The 18163-nt window shown below is 42.1% G+C and overlaps 1 protein-coding gene across 10 annotated transcripts in view; it reads left to right on the plus strand.

Moving 5' to 3' along the window:
* PRR5 (proline rich 5) overlaps positions 1-18163 on the plus strand; it is an 86369-nt gene that overhangs the window by 56332 nt on the left and 11874 nt on the right. For all 10 annotated transcript variants that reach the window (XM_021392877.1, XM_021392858.1, XM_021392908.1 and 7 more), the window contains 2 exons: positions 2744-2835; positions 4400-4540. In XM_021392877.1, the coding sequence (XP_021248552.1) occupies positions 2744-2835; positions 4400-4540 (233 nt within the window). The remainder of the gene's footprint in view (positions 1-2743; positions 2836-4399; positions 4541-18163) is intronic.

Here is an 18163-nt window from a genome sequence, read left to right on the forward strand (position 1 = left end):
AAATATAGGAGTGTTTTTATTAAATACAAAATTTCAGCAAGCTGGGAATTTATTTAGTTATTTTTTATTTTGGTGAATCATTTTATGTTTTCTCTTTAAAATACGATCAGAACTGCCAGTGACTATTAAGTTGACCAAACACACACTTGGAAAAAAACGTGGAAATGTCAACTCACTAAAAGTGGCCAGATATGGGAAGGTAGCTGCAGTTTAGGAATCTAATTCAGAGACAGAGATCTTTCAGGAAGAAACTTTCCTATTATCTTGCCTGTTGTGTTGCTGGTCAGTGTGAGTTTCCAGGGCTGGAATCTGGTTTTCCTCATGTCAAAGGCAGCAACACTGTAGAGTCCATCCTGTAGTTGGTGGCCCTGTGCCTCTCTCAATATACTTGCCACAAAGTTGGGAGCCCAGAAGTCTTGGAAGCTCCCATTCTGAGCAGGTCTTTCTTCTCGGGTCTGTAGTGGTCCTTCCCTCAAATCTTTGGTGGTCCTACATCTGATGGTTTGGGTTTGCCTTTCCACTCAGTGTTGAAGTTTTCAGAAGAGAACAGATCATTTCACAGCACACATTGGAGTGGTTTTGTTCTGCAGGAAGTTCTGAAAATTTCAGCTTTTGTTTTGAGAAAACGATATTTCAGTCTTCTATTTCCTTCAGAAGTTTCAATTAACTTTAGGAAATGCTGTGAAAAGTACTATGTGCGTTTTCATTTCATACAAAACTGACAACGTTATCCTTCACTTAAATGAGCATTTAAAGTAACCTAGCTTTCTTTAATCAAGCAGTTACTTAAGGTAAATATAGGATTCTGCCTGACAGTAAAAAAAACATATTCTTGAAAGAACCAGGAAGTCACATTCCTTGATGTGAAAGATGCTAATCATCACCACACTATGGGAATTCCTCCACAGCACACGGTAAAAGGCCTGCCTGGTGAAAGGCAGTTATCTCTGCACCCTTGCTGAGCTGCTGCACAGAAATCCCTCCCTTTACAAAACAAGCTGCCCACAAGATGAAAGGAATGTGCTATACTAAAGGCATGTTTATCACAACCAGGTATTTTCACTTTGTACAATTCTAGGAGCAAAATTTGAAAAGGACTGAATCTAAATATTCAGCACTCACATTTGGATCCAAATTTTTAAGGACTTAGTTTCCATTCAACCTGAATTTACGGACAGCTAATTTATTTAACTGTTTTTAAAAATCTGCCCTTCTGGCTTGGAGTTATTTGAGTTCTCCTTTATGATCAGGTTTCCTCTCACTGAAACACTTACAGTTTCATATGGAGTTTATAATGCAGTGGTATTTATTACAATTAGTACTGCCACAGCTGGTAGGAAAAAGACAAATTAAAAAAATTTCAAAATGTGAAGGCCCTTTTCAGTCTTATACTGGAGTGGATAGGACAGAGAGGACCCCTGTCTGATATTGCAGATGTGAAGGTCTTAGAGCGGGTCATCAGCTGCAGTACAGCATGGTGATCCAGATCTGTCACTGAAAACACTCTGTGTCATCAACCCAGGAATAAATCAGGAGTTGCAGCTCGGCCAGAGCTGGTGCTGTTTGTCATGCATTTAAAAATGCAGCAAGATGAAATATCCCATAATAAAGATTGACAGTTGTCTAACTTTGAGTATAGATGCTTTCATGCAGATATTCTTTGTGATATGTGTACACAGTTCTAGGCAAAATGCTCCCTGGCTGAACCTTAACTAATGCTGTAATACAAATATGAGTTGTTTTTGATTCTGAAACCAATACTGATAGATTGCTACTGAATTTGCATCCTGATAAGTAATGTTGTCATATCTGAATGCCTCATGTCATTCATTTATTTATCTCCAGAATACTTGCTGGTGGATGTGCAGTTGTCCCCAGTTCATGGGTCAGGGGCAGAAGGGTACTAAAGAGCTTGCCTCTTGGGCCTTAACAGGGATTTGAATCCTGTGTTCAGCTATCAAGCCAGGATTTCTGTCCCTGTAGCTATCAGGTCCTGCATTTGCCTCTGCCTCTTTTATATGTTTTATAAGATGTTCTGAGAGGAACTCGGTGTCCAGCTTGGTTGTATGATCCAGGGCTTCTCCAGTCTCTCCTGTGGAGGCTTCCAGGTAGCTGCAACTGGAAAGGAATTGAAGAAGGCCACAGGGAACTCATGTCCTCACAGATTTTGACTGCATCCTTTGAAAGCTAAAGGAAAATGGAAAGCCTGCAGCACCATTCTCTCCTTTCCATAGGTCGTGGTTGAGATTGTATAAGGGGAGATGTAAGGAAGCCAGAAGGGTTGATCTGAGGGGTTGCTTTGTAGAAGCATCTCCACAGAGTGAGACTTTCTCTGCTGCCTTGTGGCTTGGAGGGCAGAGAGGAACACAGTGGAGGGAGATTTCCTGCAGGAATGCTTCCACATTTAATCTGCTGTGTTCTCCTCCTCCTGTTCCCTGCAGTCTTGTCCAGTAGATATTGCTGCAGGAAGTAGAGGAGGTAGCCTGGGCTATGCCTGTGTATTCTTCACAAGGTTTTTCTGCATAATCTTTAATCTCAAGTCACTGAGTTTAATAAGAACATTAGTTTTGTCATCTGAAAAGACACAAATATTGAATTATTTGATATTCTGAAAGGAATACAAATTCCTTGCTACTAAAAGTATCTGGTAAATGATTCATCTTTACGTAGAGCTAGCAGAGTCATATTTTCAGTTAGCTGATTAAAACCAAAACAGTTCACTAATTTGTTCATGTTTTTGCAGGGCAGAAACTGCTGGATACCTTAGCTGAAACCTGGGATTTTTTCTTCAGTGATGTCCTGCCCATGCTCCAGGCTATTTTCTATCCTGTGCAGGTGAAAAATTACACAGTTACTACAGAATCTTGAAAAACTGGAAAAAGCAACCTTACTGGTTCATCAGCGGATTGATGCAATCCTAAACTCTCTGTCCTTGGGCCAGCCTTCCATTACAGCTGTTCTGTATAGACAAGTTATGCAAATAAATCACTTATGCAAACAGAGATTTGAAGTGCTTGGGTGAAGAAGATGAAGGGGAACTTTGAAAATAGGTATAGGGTACAGGTAGGATGACTGGTCCTTATGTCAGCTCACAGTGGAAGTCCATAAAGGTCATGAACGATAAACTAAAATACGCACACAGGGAAATAAGTGGAGCTGTGTTGACTTTAGTACACACATTTCCTCCTCTGCCATATGTGTGTCTGTGAAGTACCTCCACTTTTGAGAAGGAGGTCAAATTCTATACTACTTAAAATGGAAAACAGTAGTAAAGTTAGACCAGTTAACCTGAGCTCAGAGTTTGACTCCAGTAATTTTAAATCCGCGTTAGGTACTTGGTCTGATTTGAATGAAGGGTCAGACTTCTAACTTAGTGATGGTCACAGAAGTGTTGTTTATTACTGAAGACCTAAGGGAGTTTGTTCCAAATAGTTGTAAGAGACCTTCTTGAGTTACTCTTGGATACCTACAAATTTTGGTTGGGAGTTCAGTGCCTAAACATACTTGGGAAAGCTTTGGAAACTTTCTTTAGGTTTTCCAAGTGGACTTTATACCTGAAGTGATTGTCCAAAGGTCATTGATATTACCATTTTGCAATTAACTGCAGCTAATTGCAGGCATGAAATCTGAATTCAGTGAATAAGCTGCAACTTTACAGAAAATTTGATTCTGAAAGAGAAGAGCTGCAGGCAAGAATATGCATGTACAGCTACAAATGTCCAAGGAAAAAGCCCTGATCCCAGCAACTGGAACAGTTTTACAACTTCTAATCAGGCATGTCCTGTTAATCTTTGTGGGCAGAGATAGCATCACATTTTTCAGATCAGATTTTTTTAAATGAGGCATGATTCTTGTACTGCAAAAATATATATTGGAAAATGCAGTATGAAACTTCAGCTCAGTTCTTGCCTTACACTAAAGACTCCCAAGCTGTAGAGAACATTGGGATCCACAGGTGGGCTGAGTCAGGAATTATACCATAAATTGAAGAGAGTACCCAGCCACTGCTCAAAATCTTGAGAAATACTGGAAATCCAACCCAGCTTTTTCATCTCTGCTTTCTTTTCTTTAACATACTGTATGTTTCCTTGATGTTAAAGTACAATATGTTATTATATATCCTGCACTCCAGTAAGATTTCCACCTCTCTTCCCCCATCTTTCATAATCTTCACATGTAGCTGTACTCATTCATTGTCTCCAGCATTCAAAATTCCTGAATCAAATTCACTGTGCAGATTTGTGGGCTTCTCTGTGTCCTTTGTTGTATTTCCTCTGCTTTTCACTCAGGTTTACCATTCTTGTAATCCTTCAGAAGTGGAGGAAAGAATTTTGACTGAGGATATGGAAACTCATTTTCACAAAACTTGAAATCCATTTTTCTTTGTTTCTGTTCCAAGGGAAAGGAGCCCTCAGTTCGGCAGCTGGCTCTTCTGCACTTCAGAAATATAATTACCCTCAATATTAAACTGGAAGATGCATTATCACGTTCCAGAGCAAGAGTTCCACCTTCTATTATTCAAATGCTGCTAATACTCCAGGTACATCGGTTATTTTTCTCAGACTGTTTTCTTTATCTGTCTTTCTCTACTGTTTTGCTCAAATCTGCTTCAGTGGCTTCTGATTTTAATCCTTCACTGAAAAGTTCTTACCCAGAATGCTAGAGCTTCTATGTAATTAAATTTAGTCTTGATCATCTCTGGATCTGCAAAGACTCAGATTGCATGCCTTAGATGCAGAGGGTCCAAGAGTGAAGAGTCGTTTTGAAAACATAAGGCTTAAAATAACAAGTTTCGCAAACAGGCTAGTGTATGTGGTAATAACATGACTTTCATGAAATGCTGTGCGTTACTGCATTAGCAGTTGTGGATATGAAGATTCACATCTGGAGTAGGCAAGAAAACAAATTTGCAATTTACAATCATATTTGGTCACTGGAATGAAATTCAGTCGAATCTGTTAATACAAAAACATTAAGACCAAATACTAGTACTTGCCTTCTTGTTAGCAGCGAAGAGAAACATGAGGAATTCATTTCAAAAGGCAAATTTACAAAATTGTTTTCTTAATTAAAGAAAGGCATGGCCTTGTGTTGAGAAGAAGAGTGAGGCAGAGAGAGGGAGAGAGCCAGGAGTGGATTTCCTATAGAGTGGGAGAAGTTGAGATTTTCTTGGCTGGTTATTTTTCTAATAAACAAATAGATTTACAGCAAACAAAAGGATATGGTTTCTCACACTTAAAATTATTCTTTGCTTGTCACCACTATGAATTAGTACTGTGTCTGGAATGGTTTTGAAGGGCTGGATAATCTAAAGGCTGATGATGAAAATGGAGCAAGAAGATGATTTCCACTTAGTCAAGAAATGGTGTTTCACTCAGGTGATCACAGTGTGCATTTGTTGAGGTGTATAATGGTTTGTTTAACTTAGCTTTCTCAAAAAAAGTTATTTACGTGATAGGACTGCCTGGTTGCCCCTTACTACCTTTCTCCCCAGACTCCCTTGCACCAAATGCTTATTGAAACTGGTGGCTGATTGTGATACATTGACATTGATATCAGAGATATTAAGATTCCTATGAGTTCCTTGGAAATTAATGTCTGGAGACAGGAGAGGAGCCTCAGGGAAAAAAATGGAGCATGAGCTTAACTGCATAATGAGACTTCAAAGAATTCACATAATTGAACTGTGAACCCAACTGTGTTAATAGACACCAGAGACTCCACATGAGAGAATACCATTATGAAAATCTTAATCACAGGAAGGTTTTCTACCAAGCCTCCTCTCTAGACGTAAGGTAAACTGCCCATTGGAAACCAGCTTCAGAAGTGTCGTTACTGGCAGATCTGCTAGCTTTATTGTGGTTTCTTCTTTAGAGGATCTGCATTAGCTATGGGCACGGTCCTGCTTCAAATGAATTCCATGGTGAGCTAGGAAGTGAACAACATCCTGATTCAGAAAGTTCTTGTGGAGTCCTTTGCCAGGATCAGTGCTACAAGAAACAGTTTGTTGACAAATCTGCTTTCTTGAATAACCGGAAGAGTTAACAAGTTGGATGCCTAGTGAAAGGACAAATCCATTCCCATTGCAAAAATGTTGGAAAAATGGTGGAAATCAGTAACAAAATGAGAGAGAATTTGCCCCTGGGTGTTCTGTTCTGCATATGTTACCTATGGTTTTTTGGTGGGGATGGTGAAAATCCTTTATTGGCAGTAACTGCCAAATTTGTGGTTTAAAATCTAATGGAAATTACAGGAAAAGGTCAGAAAAGGATCTGGGAAAGAGCTATTTATATGCTTAGCAGTGTTTGTCAATAATTGAACTTCAGAGCAAAGACTTTTTCCCAAATGCAAATGCCACATTAAACAAAAGCAATTTTTATATGTTTATGACATAATAATGGAATTTCCTCGAGATAGATTAACTCAGTATGTGAATAAGGCTGGAACAATTCAGCTTCCCAAAAAAGCATGTGGTGAGCTTGTGTGCATAGATAGCCCATACTGAGAGAAGGTGTTTTGGTGTAGGCATTGTCTAATCCCTATTCTGTCTGCTATCTATATCACTTTCGTAAGAAACTCAGTGACACTGCAGCAGATTCCCATGTCTGGAAGATGTGTTGGCCTTGGACAAAGTGTTGAACTTGCCATGAATTTTTCCCATTTCTGTTCTTGACAGTGTTCTGCAGCTACATTACATAATTAAAGAGTAGGTCATACTCTTCAAGACAGAAGCTGTACTGTCAGCTGAAAGGTCACAGTTTGACAAAGGCTCATGCTTACGTGTCTGCCCTGTTAGACTAGATTAAAGAAGCAGAGGTTTGGTAACTAGTACAGGGTGTATCAGATACTGCTCATGCATTATCTTGTCATAGTGTAAAGGTAGAGTTCTGTCAGTCTGGCAGAAGACACTTTCTTTATGGAGGGAAAAGGAAGCTTTTTAAAGAAGAAATGGAAGTGGCAGCAATCTTTGGACTTTATTCAGGAGGTAGGTTGCTGATCCAGCAAAGCGCAGTGAGCAAGCATTTTACCTGAACATGGTTAGCTTCACTGGCTTCAGCACATGAGCAACTTTGTTGGCCTCTGTGTGGTTACTGACCTATTGCAAGTTACATGTGTTCCTTGCTTGCTCAGCTGGTCCCACTCTAGCAAGGAGATTAAAGCAGCCTCTGCCAAAGACTTCTGGGATAAAAGGTACTGAGATGAAGTTGATCCCCCTACTTCATCGTTTGAGTGATTGTTTTGTCTTCTTTACATCAAATCTTTCATCCTGTCCGGAGTAAACTATTTGCTGGAAATGTGTCTACCAGCTATGCATTTAATACCGTAGTATGGAAGAAGTGCCTTATACCACTGATACTTTCTGTTGCCAGCATGGCCTGACCCAGTTACAGAGCATGAACTGAAATGTTTATCTTTTGTGGCCACTTAAGCTGAAGTGCCTCCAGGATGCCCGTTTATCTGGTAGAGCCTTCAAGAACTGATTTGTGATTGAGGGAAGTAAAAGAAGAACTAAAAACTGCTTTTAAGCATTGTAGTTCTCATCAATGCACTGTGTTATCAGTCTCACCTCAATGACCTTTCTTTTTGGATGGAATTAAGAAGGTGGAGAAAGAGGCGTAAACAGAACAAGAGATTAGAGAAGAATTTTCTCCCTTATATTGTGTGAATCAAAGAGAGTAAAAATACCACCAGAAGGTAAACAATCTGCCTTATTTCCCAAAACCCATATTGTCAAAGAAGACTTTTGCCAGTGAAACTGGAACATCTTGTCTCCAGTTATCTTTCTTGAGAACTGAGAAAGTCAGAAGCGGAGAATTAAAGAGTGTTTATTGGCATCTTTTGGTTGACATCAGGATTATTTGAGTTCACCAAATGTCTCTAGGTGACCCGAGATATTTCAAAACTATAGAAAAGCATAGCACAACAATTCATGCTGAGGGATGAGGCCTCACTGAGTACAAGATCTGAAGAGAAAAATAAAACCTGTGGTTTCCTTTTCGGCTTCTCTGAGCTTCATTTGAAATGCCTAGTTTGTTTTCTCTCTGTAAAAGGAGACAATATAAATACCTAAAATCACCCACTGGGACCTGTTTGTTATCTCTAGAATGTTCTAAACATTCAACTCCTCACACTTAAAAAGGGGTGGAAAAGCACATTGCAAGACCTGAAAGTAGATACAAAGACTGCTATTTTTCCATCTCAGCAACCACATAGCAAACCAAAGACAGCACAGTGGTTAAAAACAAAATACCCTTTTCTATCGGAAAACTGCAGGAGTCTGTCTGCGGAAAAACAGAATTTCTGAAAAACTGCAATGTCTGTAAATGGGAGTCAAGTCATTATGGCCATAGGATTTTGAATTTGGTGATTGCTCTTGAGAGGTTGTCTTACTAAATCTCTTGGATCTGAAACATAGGTTGAACAAAGTGCTGTGGGTGTGAGATTTATGCATACGTTTAATTTCTTCTTTTCTTAGTTTCAGCTGGGACAAAATTGTTTTCTTCAGGGTGTCTGGTATGATGTTTTGTTTTCATTCTCAGAGAAAAAGTGATGATAACACACTGATGTCTATAGTTGCTGCTAGGCAGTTTTGTACAGAGCCAAGGCCATTCACAGTGACGGGCCCAAGGAGCTGGGAGGGAATAGTATTAGGACGGCTGACTTAAGCTGGCCCAAGGGATATTGCATACCGAATGACATCATGCGGAAGGAGTTTTGAAGGGTGTGGGAGTTCATCTTGCTCTCTTCTGCTGCTTGGAGGGCAAACTGGGCATCAGTGAGGGGATGGTGAGCAACTGCTTGTGCATCACTTGTTATGTACATTCATATATATATATATATATATATATATACAGATATACAGTCTTAAGTATTATTCTTTTCCTTTTCTCTTAGTAAGTAGTTCTATCTCAACCCATGAGTTCTAATTTGTTTCTTTCGATTTTCTCCCCCATCTCACTGGGAAAGGTGAGCAAATGACTGTGTGGTGCTCAGCCACCTGGTGGCTTAAACCACACTTCTCTACTTTCCCCTTAATTCCTGGTTTATAAGACAAAAAAAAAAAAAGGAAACCTATAAATAAATATATTGCAGACCCTACATAAGCATAAATCACCAAAGAGAAAACCCGTTTCCCCTAGGTAGTGCAAGAATGTGTTTTCCTCCTTCCCAGTGAAAAAATGCTTTGTTTGTGTTGTTAACATCAACCCCGCAGGCATGTAAGGGGCCAGATCAGAAATCTTGCAGCCAGGACAGTTCCTGACAACCGGTGAAGATTCCTCCTTTGTTTTATATTGAAATAAAGGAAACTGAGAATTTAACCCCCAAGATTTACACCTCAGAGTATTCTGTAGAAGCAGTGCTCACTTCTAAGCAATATCCTCTGTCTTATTCCGTTGTGTTTATTGTTTCTATCTGAAAGTGCAGTTTGTAGCAATGAAATTGTCAGGAGTTAGTTATGCTGGAATGAACTTGTATGACCATGATTTTTATCAAGGCATACCATTCATTTTTTTGTAGGAAAAAGATCCTTTTGAAAGCAAATCTTGGTGTTCCTGCTAGCGAGGAGTACTTTTCGTGTTTGATTTTGCTTTTCTTTATATGATTTTTATTATTGTGTTAGTCTGCAGATGCTGGGATATATTTCTGCATGGAAGCAGTAAAAATGCTGCAGTTATTTCATCTATGTCTTGGAGTGTTACCTCAAGCAGATTCGGATGTACTGTGCTGGTGTCCGGGATGAGAAGCTGGGAATTGATGGGAGAGTTCCAAAAAAATGTCAGCAGCAGCCCCAGTGTGACATAGAACCGGAAAGGAACCAGAAAGGTCTAAATGTATGTTACAGTACTGCTGACACTTCTGCGCGCTCCGCGGTGCCAAGTCAGGAGTGCTAAGTACACCACGTGTCTTAGCCCAAATACACCTTCATTTGCTTTCTTTCATGTCAGTCAAAAGTGATTCCCCTGCCATAGATAGGCACAATAACGTAAGTGACAAGGCCGTGAACCGAGGACTGTTGGGGCCTGTCCTTTTGCTAGCTATAGATTTGTAGTTAAAGGGAGAAACCACATCAGAGGCATTTTTCCCCTCTAATGCTTTTAGCTCAGTTTCCACCTTGTGCTTAGTTCGAGGCTTGCCATAATGATGTCTTCTCTAGATGCAGAGGCAGAGAGGTGGGCATAGATGCTGCTGAGCACTCTGAAAGCTTGTCTGACAGTGGACTTCCAGAATCGTAATTGCGACTCAGTCATTGCTTCCACACAGCAGACCTGGAAAGGTGGGTGCTCGTGTGGATCCTCCTTATTACCATGGCAGTGAAAGTCCAGGGGCATAAATGAAAAGAACAGATTGCATTTTGAAACTGAGCGTTCACTAAAACTAGCTGTCAGCCTTTGACAGCACTAGGTGTTGCCACTTTTCTAACATTAAAGCAGCGGGGAATAAAAGGAAAGCAATGCAAACCATTCTGATTGTTCTGCTGTATATGAACTTGTCTCATGAGTACCATGGCATAATCCTTCAAATGTGCATCTTGTCCATCATCTTCACAGAAAGGCAGTGTAAGTCACTTCAAGAGAACATGACCATAACCTTGCCTGCACCAATTAAACACAATTGTGTTGGAAGGCAATTTGCATTGTGCAAACTCCCTTTGGGTGTATGCTCATGGTGCATTTTGAGAGTTCCTTGCTTTATGTAAAATGTCACATCTGTGAGGAATGCCAAAGGCATGACTCTGAAGTTGTCTGCCTTGAGCTAGACTGTTCCCATCCCTCAGGAGCTGCAGTGACTGCTTGCACGCCCTCTTGCACTGTGGCATTGTCGTAAGAGGGAGCTGCATCTGCTCAAGCCAGGTCAATACGTGTTTAACCTGAGCTACACCCAGCAGTCCTTACTAAAATACATTTATGCCATGGGGTTGGCTTCCATCGATGAACCTGGCCTCTCAAAACCTGTGCAAGTTCATCTGTAAGCAAATCTTGTACTGATAAAATACAGTTAAATTGGTAAAATCATTTTTAACTTGAATTAGAATGTCCCTGCAGACTTCGTAATTCTATCGAGTGAGAGGTAGAATGCTTTACCTAATTACATTAGTTTGTACAAATGCCTTTTGTGGACCCACTCTGGCTAGTGGACTAAACCCAGCATAAAAGACAGTATAGAAATTTTTACCATTGAAAACTCTGAGCAGGGAGTGTTCCCATGGTGCAAGAATCCTTTCAGACAGTGTGCTTTAGTAGTGTAATTCATGGCTTGTCTGCAGGGGGAACGTAAGAAAGTTTAGCTACCTTTTAAAGAAGATTAATTAAACGTCATTAAAACTCTGTATGGATACTAATTCTGAGAATTAAAGGACTAGGAAGAGTGGCAAGATAAATGAATGACACTTTAATTCTACTTCAGAGGCCTATGCACAACTTATCTAAACAGGTTCCTGTTCTTAATGAATATTGCTTCATTTTCCTGAGTGCCTCCAGGTAGACAAACCACCAGGGAATCACAGCAGCTGCATTGCCCAGGCCCTGCTCTGGAGTTGCCAGGAGCAGCAGTCATTTCCCAGCCCTCACAGCCATTGACTTGGGAGCAGCTCAGTGCTACCAGACCTTGTATGGCACCTGTGGCAGCAGTGACACTTGGCGCTAGGTGGAGGAGGATAGTGGGATCTCCATGCACATGGTGTTTCCAGGCAGGTCGCAAGGCCAGCTGATGCTGTGGGCAAGGCCACTGGGCAGCATCTCCTGTTTGGATTCACCTGGCACTGCTGACAAAGAGGGCAGCTTATGTTGCATTTCCCACAGCAAAAAGCTGACTGTACAGGGTTGTTCCGTAGTGTTGTGCACGTGGACTTCTCCATGGTTTCCAGGGACAGCTCTTCATCAGTTTCCAGTCAGATCTGTGAGCACTAGGCTATCTATACGAGACCTCCTGGCTCTTTTCTTCCTCTGACGCCATCCTATTTTCCCACAGGAGGGAGGAAGGCAGAGAGGGAAATAGCTGGCAGTGCAGAGGCCAGCTGGAAGCTCATCCTTGCAGGAAGCTCTTTCTCTGATCTCAGTTTTCCTCTCTCATCTTTAATTATGCCGTTAAACTGGACCGTGCCCCTGGAGCAGCCTGTTGCAATCTGCCAGGACGCACAGCAAGGCCCATTAGGTAGGTGGTTATGGCTGATGAACATCTCTTGGTGATGCCCAAAATGCTGTCCTCCCGGAGGCAGCAGTGAGTTACAGGAAGGCAGTAGAAATGCAGGAGCTGTGAAGTGGGCAGCCAGGTGGTTTGGGGGTAGACGGGCATGGCCAGCGCTCCCAGTTTGAGAAAGGGCTGTCCCCGATTGGCAGATGGGAGCAGTCTGCCCACACCAGTGTGAATGGCAGTGTGGTGGAAAAGTCCCACATACGTAATTACAGAAGAGTGAAAAAAATCATTTCCTGTGTGAACTGTTTGGAAGCAACTGTGACAACTGCTTGATTTCCTTCAGGAATGATTTCTCCTGGGGTTTTGTTGTTTGCCTGTTTCTCCAACTATGCCATAGGATTTTATTGTTTTGGGAAGCTATAATTTTCAATTTAAGCCAACACAGTGCTTAAAACAAATTACACAGATTTTCCTCGCCTCTGACATCTCCCTAAGAAGATGCTTTGGGAAGGCAAAGAGTTGTGAAAGTTGTGGAAGCTCCTGCTCTGAAATGCCACCCAAGCCTGTCTCTGGGCCTACTCTTGCCCCTTCTGTGGCAGTTAGAGCCAGAAGTCCATGGGACAGTGTGTTGCAGGCTGGTGGCACGGAAGCTTACACAGAGCATAATTGCTTTATGGTGTATTTCTTCCAAAATAAAGGGCTGTGCATCTCAATCTGCAGAAGATAGGGGAGTGGCTGAGTGAGTCTCTTGGAGTCATTCTCTCTCCCATGGTAAGTGAGGAGTGTGAAATGTCTTCCATCAGGAGTTTTGCGGCCTTACCCTGAGCTCTGTTGTGGCTGCAGAAGTAACAACTGCATGGCACAGCAATATGCGTACTGTGAAATTCATTAACTTGCCACTACCCAGTAATTACAAGCAATTAAAAGGCAAACAGTTAATCATGTGACTGTGCAGGCATCGGATTATGCTCTTTGATTGAAATCTCTCTGTTACCAGCCATCTGTTGTTGCCAGTGAGCTGCCTGCTCCTTGCCACAAATCTTCCTGGGGTGCGGGGTGGGATGGTCCTGCCTGGGGTCAGGCAGCTGGGCACTATGGAGCGGCCGCGGTACCTAGCAGCCTTGCTGGGGCTGTGAGTGAGCTGGGTGGCCTTTGCAGCCCGGTTTTGCTGAGACTTGACCATTTTTTGGAAACGGGATGGGAACTGCAGTGAGAAGAGGTGTGAGGAGGGGAGTCTGCTTTGCCTTCCTCTCCCTCCAGCACTACTGCTTTTTAGTGTTTCCTAATCCAAGTGCAGTTTTGGAAAATGCAAGCATACTGGAATTGAGCAGATGCTGGCAAAAGAGTCACAGCTTAGCCTGGCTGAAATTTGTCAGGAGGATATTTTGCAAAATACAGCTGTTGCGCTCGGAGTAGCTGTCACGTAACGCCAGTTTAATTTCTATTCCTTGTGAAGCTAAGAGCTGTCAGCTTCTTCTGCTGTAGTGCATCTCCGAGCCTTTCTTCTTTCCAGCGTGAATAGATGGAGCCTTCCTTTGCAGGGCACTGAATAAACACAGTGGCAATGCGCTCTCTGCAATAAAGATTGTGCAGTCTGATAAGAGACAGAGGAAATACATGGATGGGCAAATGTATACCACAACAAAACAAGAAATCAAACCTACTAATACTGATCTTACAGCAAATAATTCCTACTTGTCCTTAGTAATCCAAATGTCCTCTAGAGAGAGCAGTGAGGTCTTTGTTGTCTGTAGGCTGTAGGTCACCTTTTGAGTCTCAAGAATGAAGATAAATCTCTCATTCCTCCTGTATCACTCATGAGCCTTTCTTGTGGTTTCATTGTTTAGCTACAAAGAACAAAAGCTTTGAAGAAGCAATGGGGTATTTCCACTATTTCTCATAGTGTCTGAATCACACGAGGCTGAGTATTTAGTCTGAAAAGTTGTAGAATATGATTATGTATTTTTCACTATTGCTAACGTTTAAAACAGAAGCAAGAAGAAGGATTGTTCCAGCAAGCAGCTTTGTGCTGTTATGCAGATTAACTTCAGCGTCAGATAGCTTTGAAGACAAATGGCTTTCGTTTAAGCAGCGGGGTTATATCTTCAAGAGGTACATCTGAGCTTCGATTGACGTCAACCACACGTTTTTTTCCTCCACATTAATCTACCACAGTTGTTGCAAGAGCTGCTGTGTCTCTGATGTGCTGCAACATGGAGTTGTCAATGTGACAGGTGGCTAGGATGAAGAAAGATGGGCAGCCTGCCTGACTTCTCAGGATGGATAGGGCGTCTGGAGGATGCTGCCTCCTGGCTCACGGGGATGAGTTGGTGGGCATGGAAATTGTGTCACCATCAGAAACAGCAAACATGGAAAAATACCTTCAGAAGGCACAGCTGACATGTCTGCTCAGTCTATTCAAGTGTTCCAGAAAATTTGCTCCATTAATTCCTTTCTTGAGTCCCCTGCGAAGGATGAAGTGGCAGGGAGGATGCTGAGGGATGAGTAATCATTAATGATTTAAGAGAGGAGAGTGGCTGTGAAAGGCAGTATCGGAAACCCTCACAGGTAGGTAACGGCAGTCAAGTTAGTGTTTGCAGAGCTTCAAAAGCATTTCTTAGATGTCTCTTCAAAAGAAGCCGGATGCACTGAGGGAGGGCTCTGCCATCCTTTTTTCTGTTCAAGTTCCCACCTGAAAATAAATGCATGATGGATTTTCTTTTAATAAATGTTCAATGAGAAGAAACTCAGAGATAAGATTCTGTAAAGGACTTGAATGCTCAGAGTTAAAAGTTGTCAATTCCCCAGCAAGGTGAAATGAGCTTAATGTGTATAGATCAGAGAGAACTTCAGGAGGGAACCTGAAAGAAATGAGAGGTTCGTTCCCTTGGCCATTAAATGTCACATCTTGTTACTCGGTGACGCGCAGGGTGTTCTCTGTGTGGGGCTGCACTTGCTCTTCTGTGCACGCCTGTGTTTGCCTCTGAGTCTGATATGTGGCCGTGCCATAGCATCTGGAAATGCAGACAAACTAACTCCAGCTCAAGTTTATTCCATAAACAGCTCTTCAGAGACACTCACTTATGCATAGATTCATTTGATGTGTTGTCAAAGTCACATTAATTAGCTTATTTGACTGGAATGATTGCAGTTCTCATCAGTGCCCAGAGGAGACACTTAGCTGGGAATCAGACGTCCTCCAGCCCTGAAACTATGAAAGTTGAAGTGCATACCATTATTTTTGCTGGATCTTTTTTAGCAAACTGGCTGCTCAGATTCTGCAGGATGCTAACCAAAGTCTCAAAGTAACTTCCTTACTTCTCATCATTTTATATCACTTACTAATCTTCAGTCTTCATCTTCAGCTTTGTTTTTTAGCAATCTCATTAACAGTTTCAAGAAAAGTAGTATATTAGATTTCTGTGGGTCAGAGGAATACTAGCCTCTTAATGTTTAATCCTTTCTGGAAAGAAAAATCCCATTGCTATCTTTGTACAGATGAGCCACTGGAAAAACTCTGAGCTGCCTAACACAAACCATGTCTGCTGTTTTGTCTCCCTTATCTTTTGTCTGTGTCTCAGTGCCACCACTGAGGAAGAGAGAGACAGCGCTGCTTCTCACGCTGACAGTGACAGAGCTTGGCACTTGCTGGGGGTTAAAGTGAATATGACAAGATCTTTATTTCTGAGGCAGTCAGAGTGATCTGAAGTGCTGACTTCTGTCAGTACCGCATTGGCAAGCCATTCTGCCTCTCCCTCTGTGAGCACTGTTGCTATGAGAAAAGCAAGTGGCAGAGATAAGACCAGATGTGTTTAACCCTTCAAACATTCAAGGGTTTACCAGTGTGCCAGTGATTTAGGATAGAGCAAAGTGAGGAAAGAATGATTTGAGGCAATACCGCCAGGGGCTCGTAGGAATACAACCATCACTTGTGTGGCTGCATCGTTCCAACACATGTGAAAAAGCTACTGCAGCTTAGAAATGGACATGTAATGTGTAGAGCATGGCCGTTAGTTGTTGTAAAGCAGTATGAAACCATGAATGTAATAGGAGTTATTCTGATTCTGAATGTTTGATCCACAAGACCAATTTTTCGCATTTCCTACAGGCACCAGGTATACCTGGTTGGGAACACATACTACTGAAAACAAATTATCCTGAATTAGACATGAATTATTGGCGTCCTCCCCAGGGTTGAGGGCTGTCTCAGAGAGAGGAAGCAGTTTTCTTTCAGCTTCTTCTCGTCTGCAGAGATGGGCTCTTTATTTTTCCCAGTCCAGCAGTCTTTGGGCTGCTGCAGAGAAACCCCCTTGGAAAGAGGCACACATAGTTCAGGTGGATCAGGTTCAGCATTGTCAACACAGATTCAAAGCAGAATGTAGTCTCTGCTTGAAGCAGTTTTGATCTTGTTTTGAGTCTGTTTCCTAAGGGCTAAAAATGTTTAATTTGTCTGCTTGGCATGCAAGTGGCATGAATCATCCGGGGAACCCAGGAGGAAGTAACTGGAATTTTTGGACCAGGCTGGCAAATGCAGATGAGTGGGCTAGAGGCAGGACCTGGTTGTTTAAACTCCCAGCCCTCAACCTGTGTCTGCACCCAGTTACTTTGATTCAGAGTGTTCCTTTTATCCAGAAGACTTTTCAAAGGGCATGTATTGATCACATAGTCCTTCTAAGTGAGCTCACAAAGTTTGATTCAGTGTCTTTCTGGAAGTTGGAGCTCTCAAATGGAAAGTCCTCCAGAAATACTGAGCCTCATTCAAACTGATGGAGAAATGTTAGGAGTTCATCAGCATAAAAAAGTAATAACACTTTCCATCTCGTATCTGTTGTCAGTTTGCACCCCTTGGTGGCTGAGTCAGTCTGCCAGCTGATGTCACCCAGCATACCTTCACTAACTGTGACTAATGTTCAGATTTTGGCTGAATAATTGTTGCCAACAGCCCAGTCTTCCTTTGTAGGACAGAAGAATTCAGCATTGCACTCACACAAGAGGAAGGATGCAACTACTCAAGAAAAGCACTTTGCAAAAGTGCTGAAGAAATCCATTCTCGCCCTGATCAGAGGATTCACTAGTTCTGGTTTTTCCTTTATTTTTAGAAACTAGTAATCCTATCAATTATTCACCATCTCCATTTCAGTGGTTAAATAGTTTCTAGCACAGATTCTTTTTGCTTAAGGGCTTCTGCAAATTGCCATACGGTAGGTTTTTACATCACTGCTTCCTAGAAGCATCAGTATTTTCTACAAGAAAGCCTTTAATGCATACCCTATTTTCTTTTTTGTTCTTCCATGCATTTCACACACTGTCACTGTTAGTGACAAAATGTTGAATTTAGTGAACTTCTGGTCTAACACTGAGCGGTGGATTCTATGTACTGCCTTGTCCTTGGTGTCAAGATTGGGAAGGCTGAGAAAAATCAGTTATCACATCTGATACCTGCAGGAGTTTACTCATGAATTTGCCTTTACTCCATGTGTCTATGAAGGTCAGATGCTGTTCTGTGAATACAGTTCCATTTGTATAGCCCAGGGGGATCCTCTCTGCAGAGCTGTTTCTCTGGGCACAAGGTGGGCAGTTGAGGGCACAGTGTATCCAGTTGCTTGGGGCATCCTGATTCTGATGGGAGCCCAGGCAGTTGCTGCAGGGGATTTAAGAACAAGGTCCATGAGTTGTTCAGTAGTGTTGTGCAAGTTAGCAGATGGAGGAGGTGCAAGGGGCAGGTTCACACAGTGCTCCACCATGCAGAAAGAACGACTGTGCACAGGAGGACAGCCCAGTGGCCCACAGTCCCCACACCCCACTTGCAGTCCATGCCCACCCTGAGTCAGAGTTGCTGCTGTGTTGTGTCAAATCTGAGAAGGCTATGTATGGCTCCATGAAAAGTGCTACACTCAAGCAGGGTGAGAAGCAGTCATGGCCTGTGAGGGCACTTTTTCACTCATCTCTTACAAGCAAGGCTTCTGCTATTTCACTGACTGAAATAAGAGGCAGATCTTGCTGTCATGTGGTCACCATGCTGTACGCA

Source organism: Numida meleagris, chromosome 1 (genome assembly GCF_002078875.1).
Source record: "Numida meleagris isolate 19003 breed g44 Domestic line chromosome 1, NumMel1.0, whole genome shotgun sequence".
NCBI classification, from domain to species: domain Eukaryota; kingdom Metazoa; phylum Chordata; class Aves; order Galliformes; family Numididae; genus Numida; species Numida meleagris.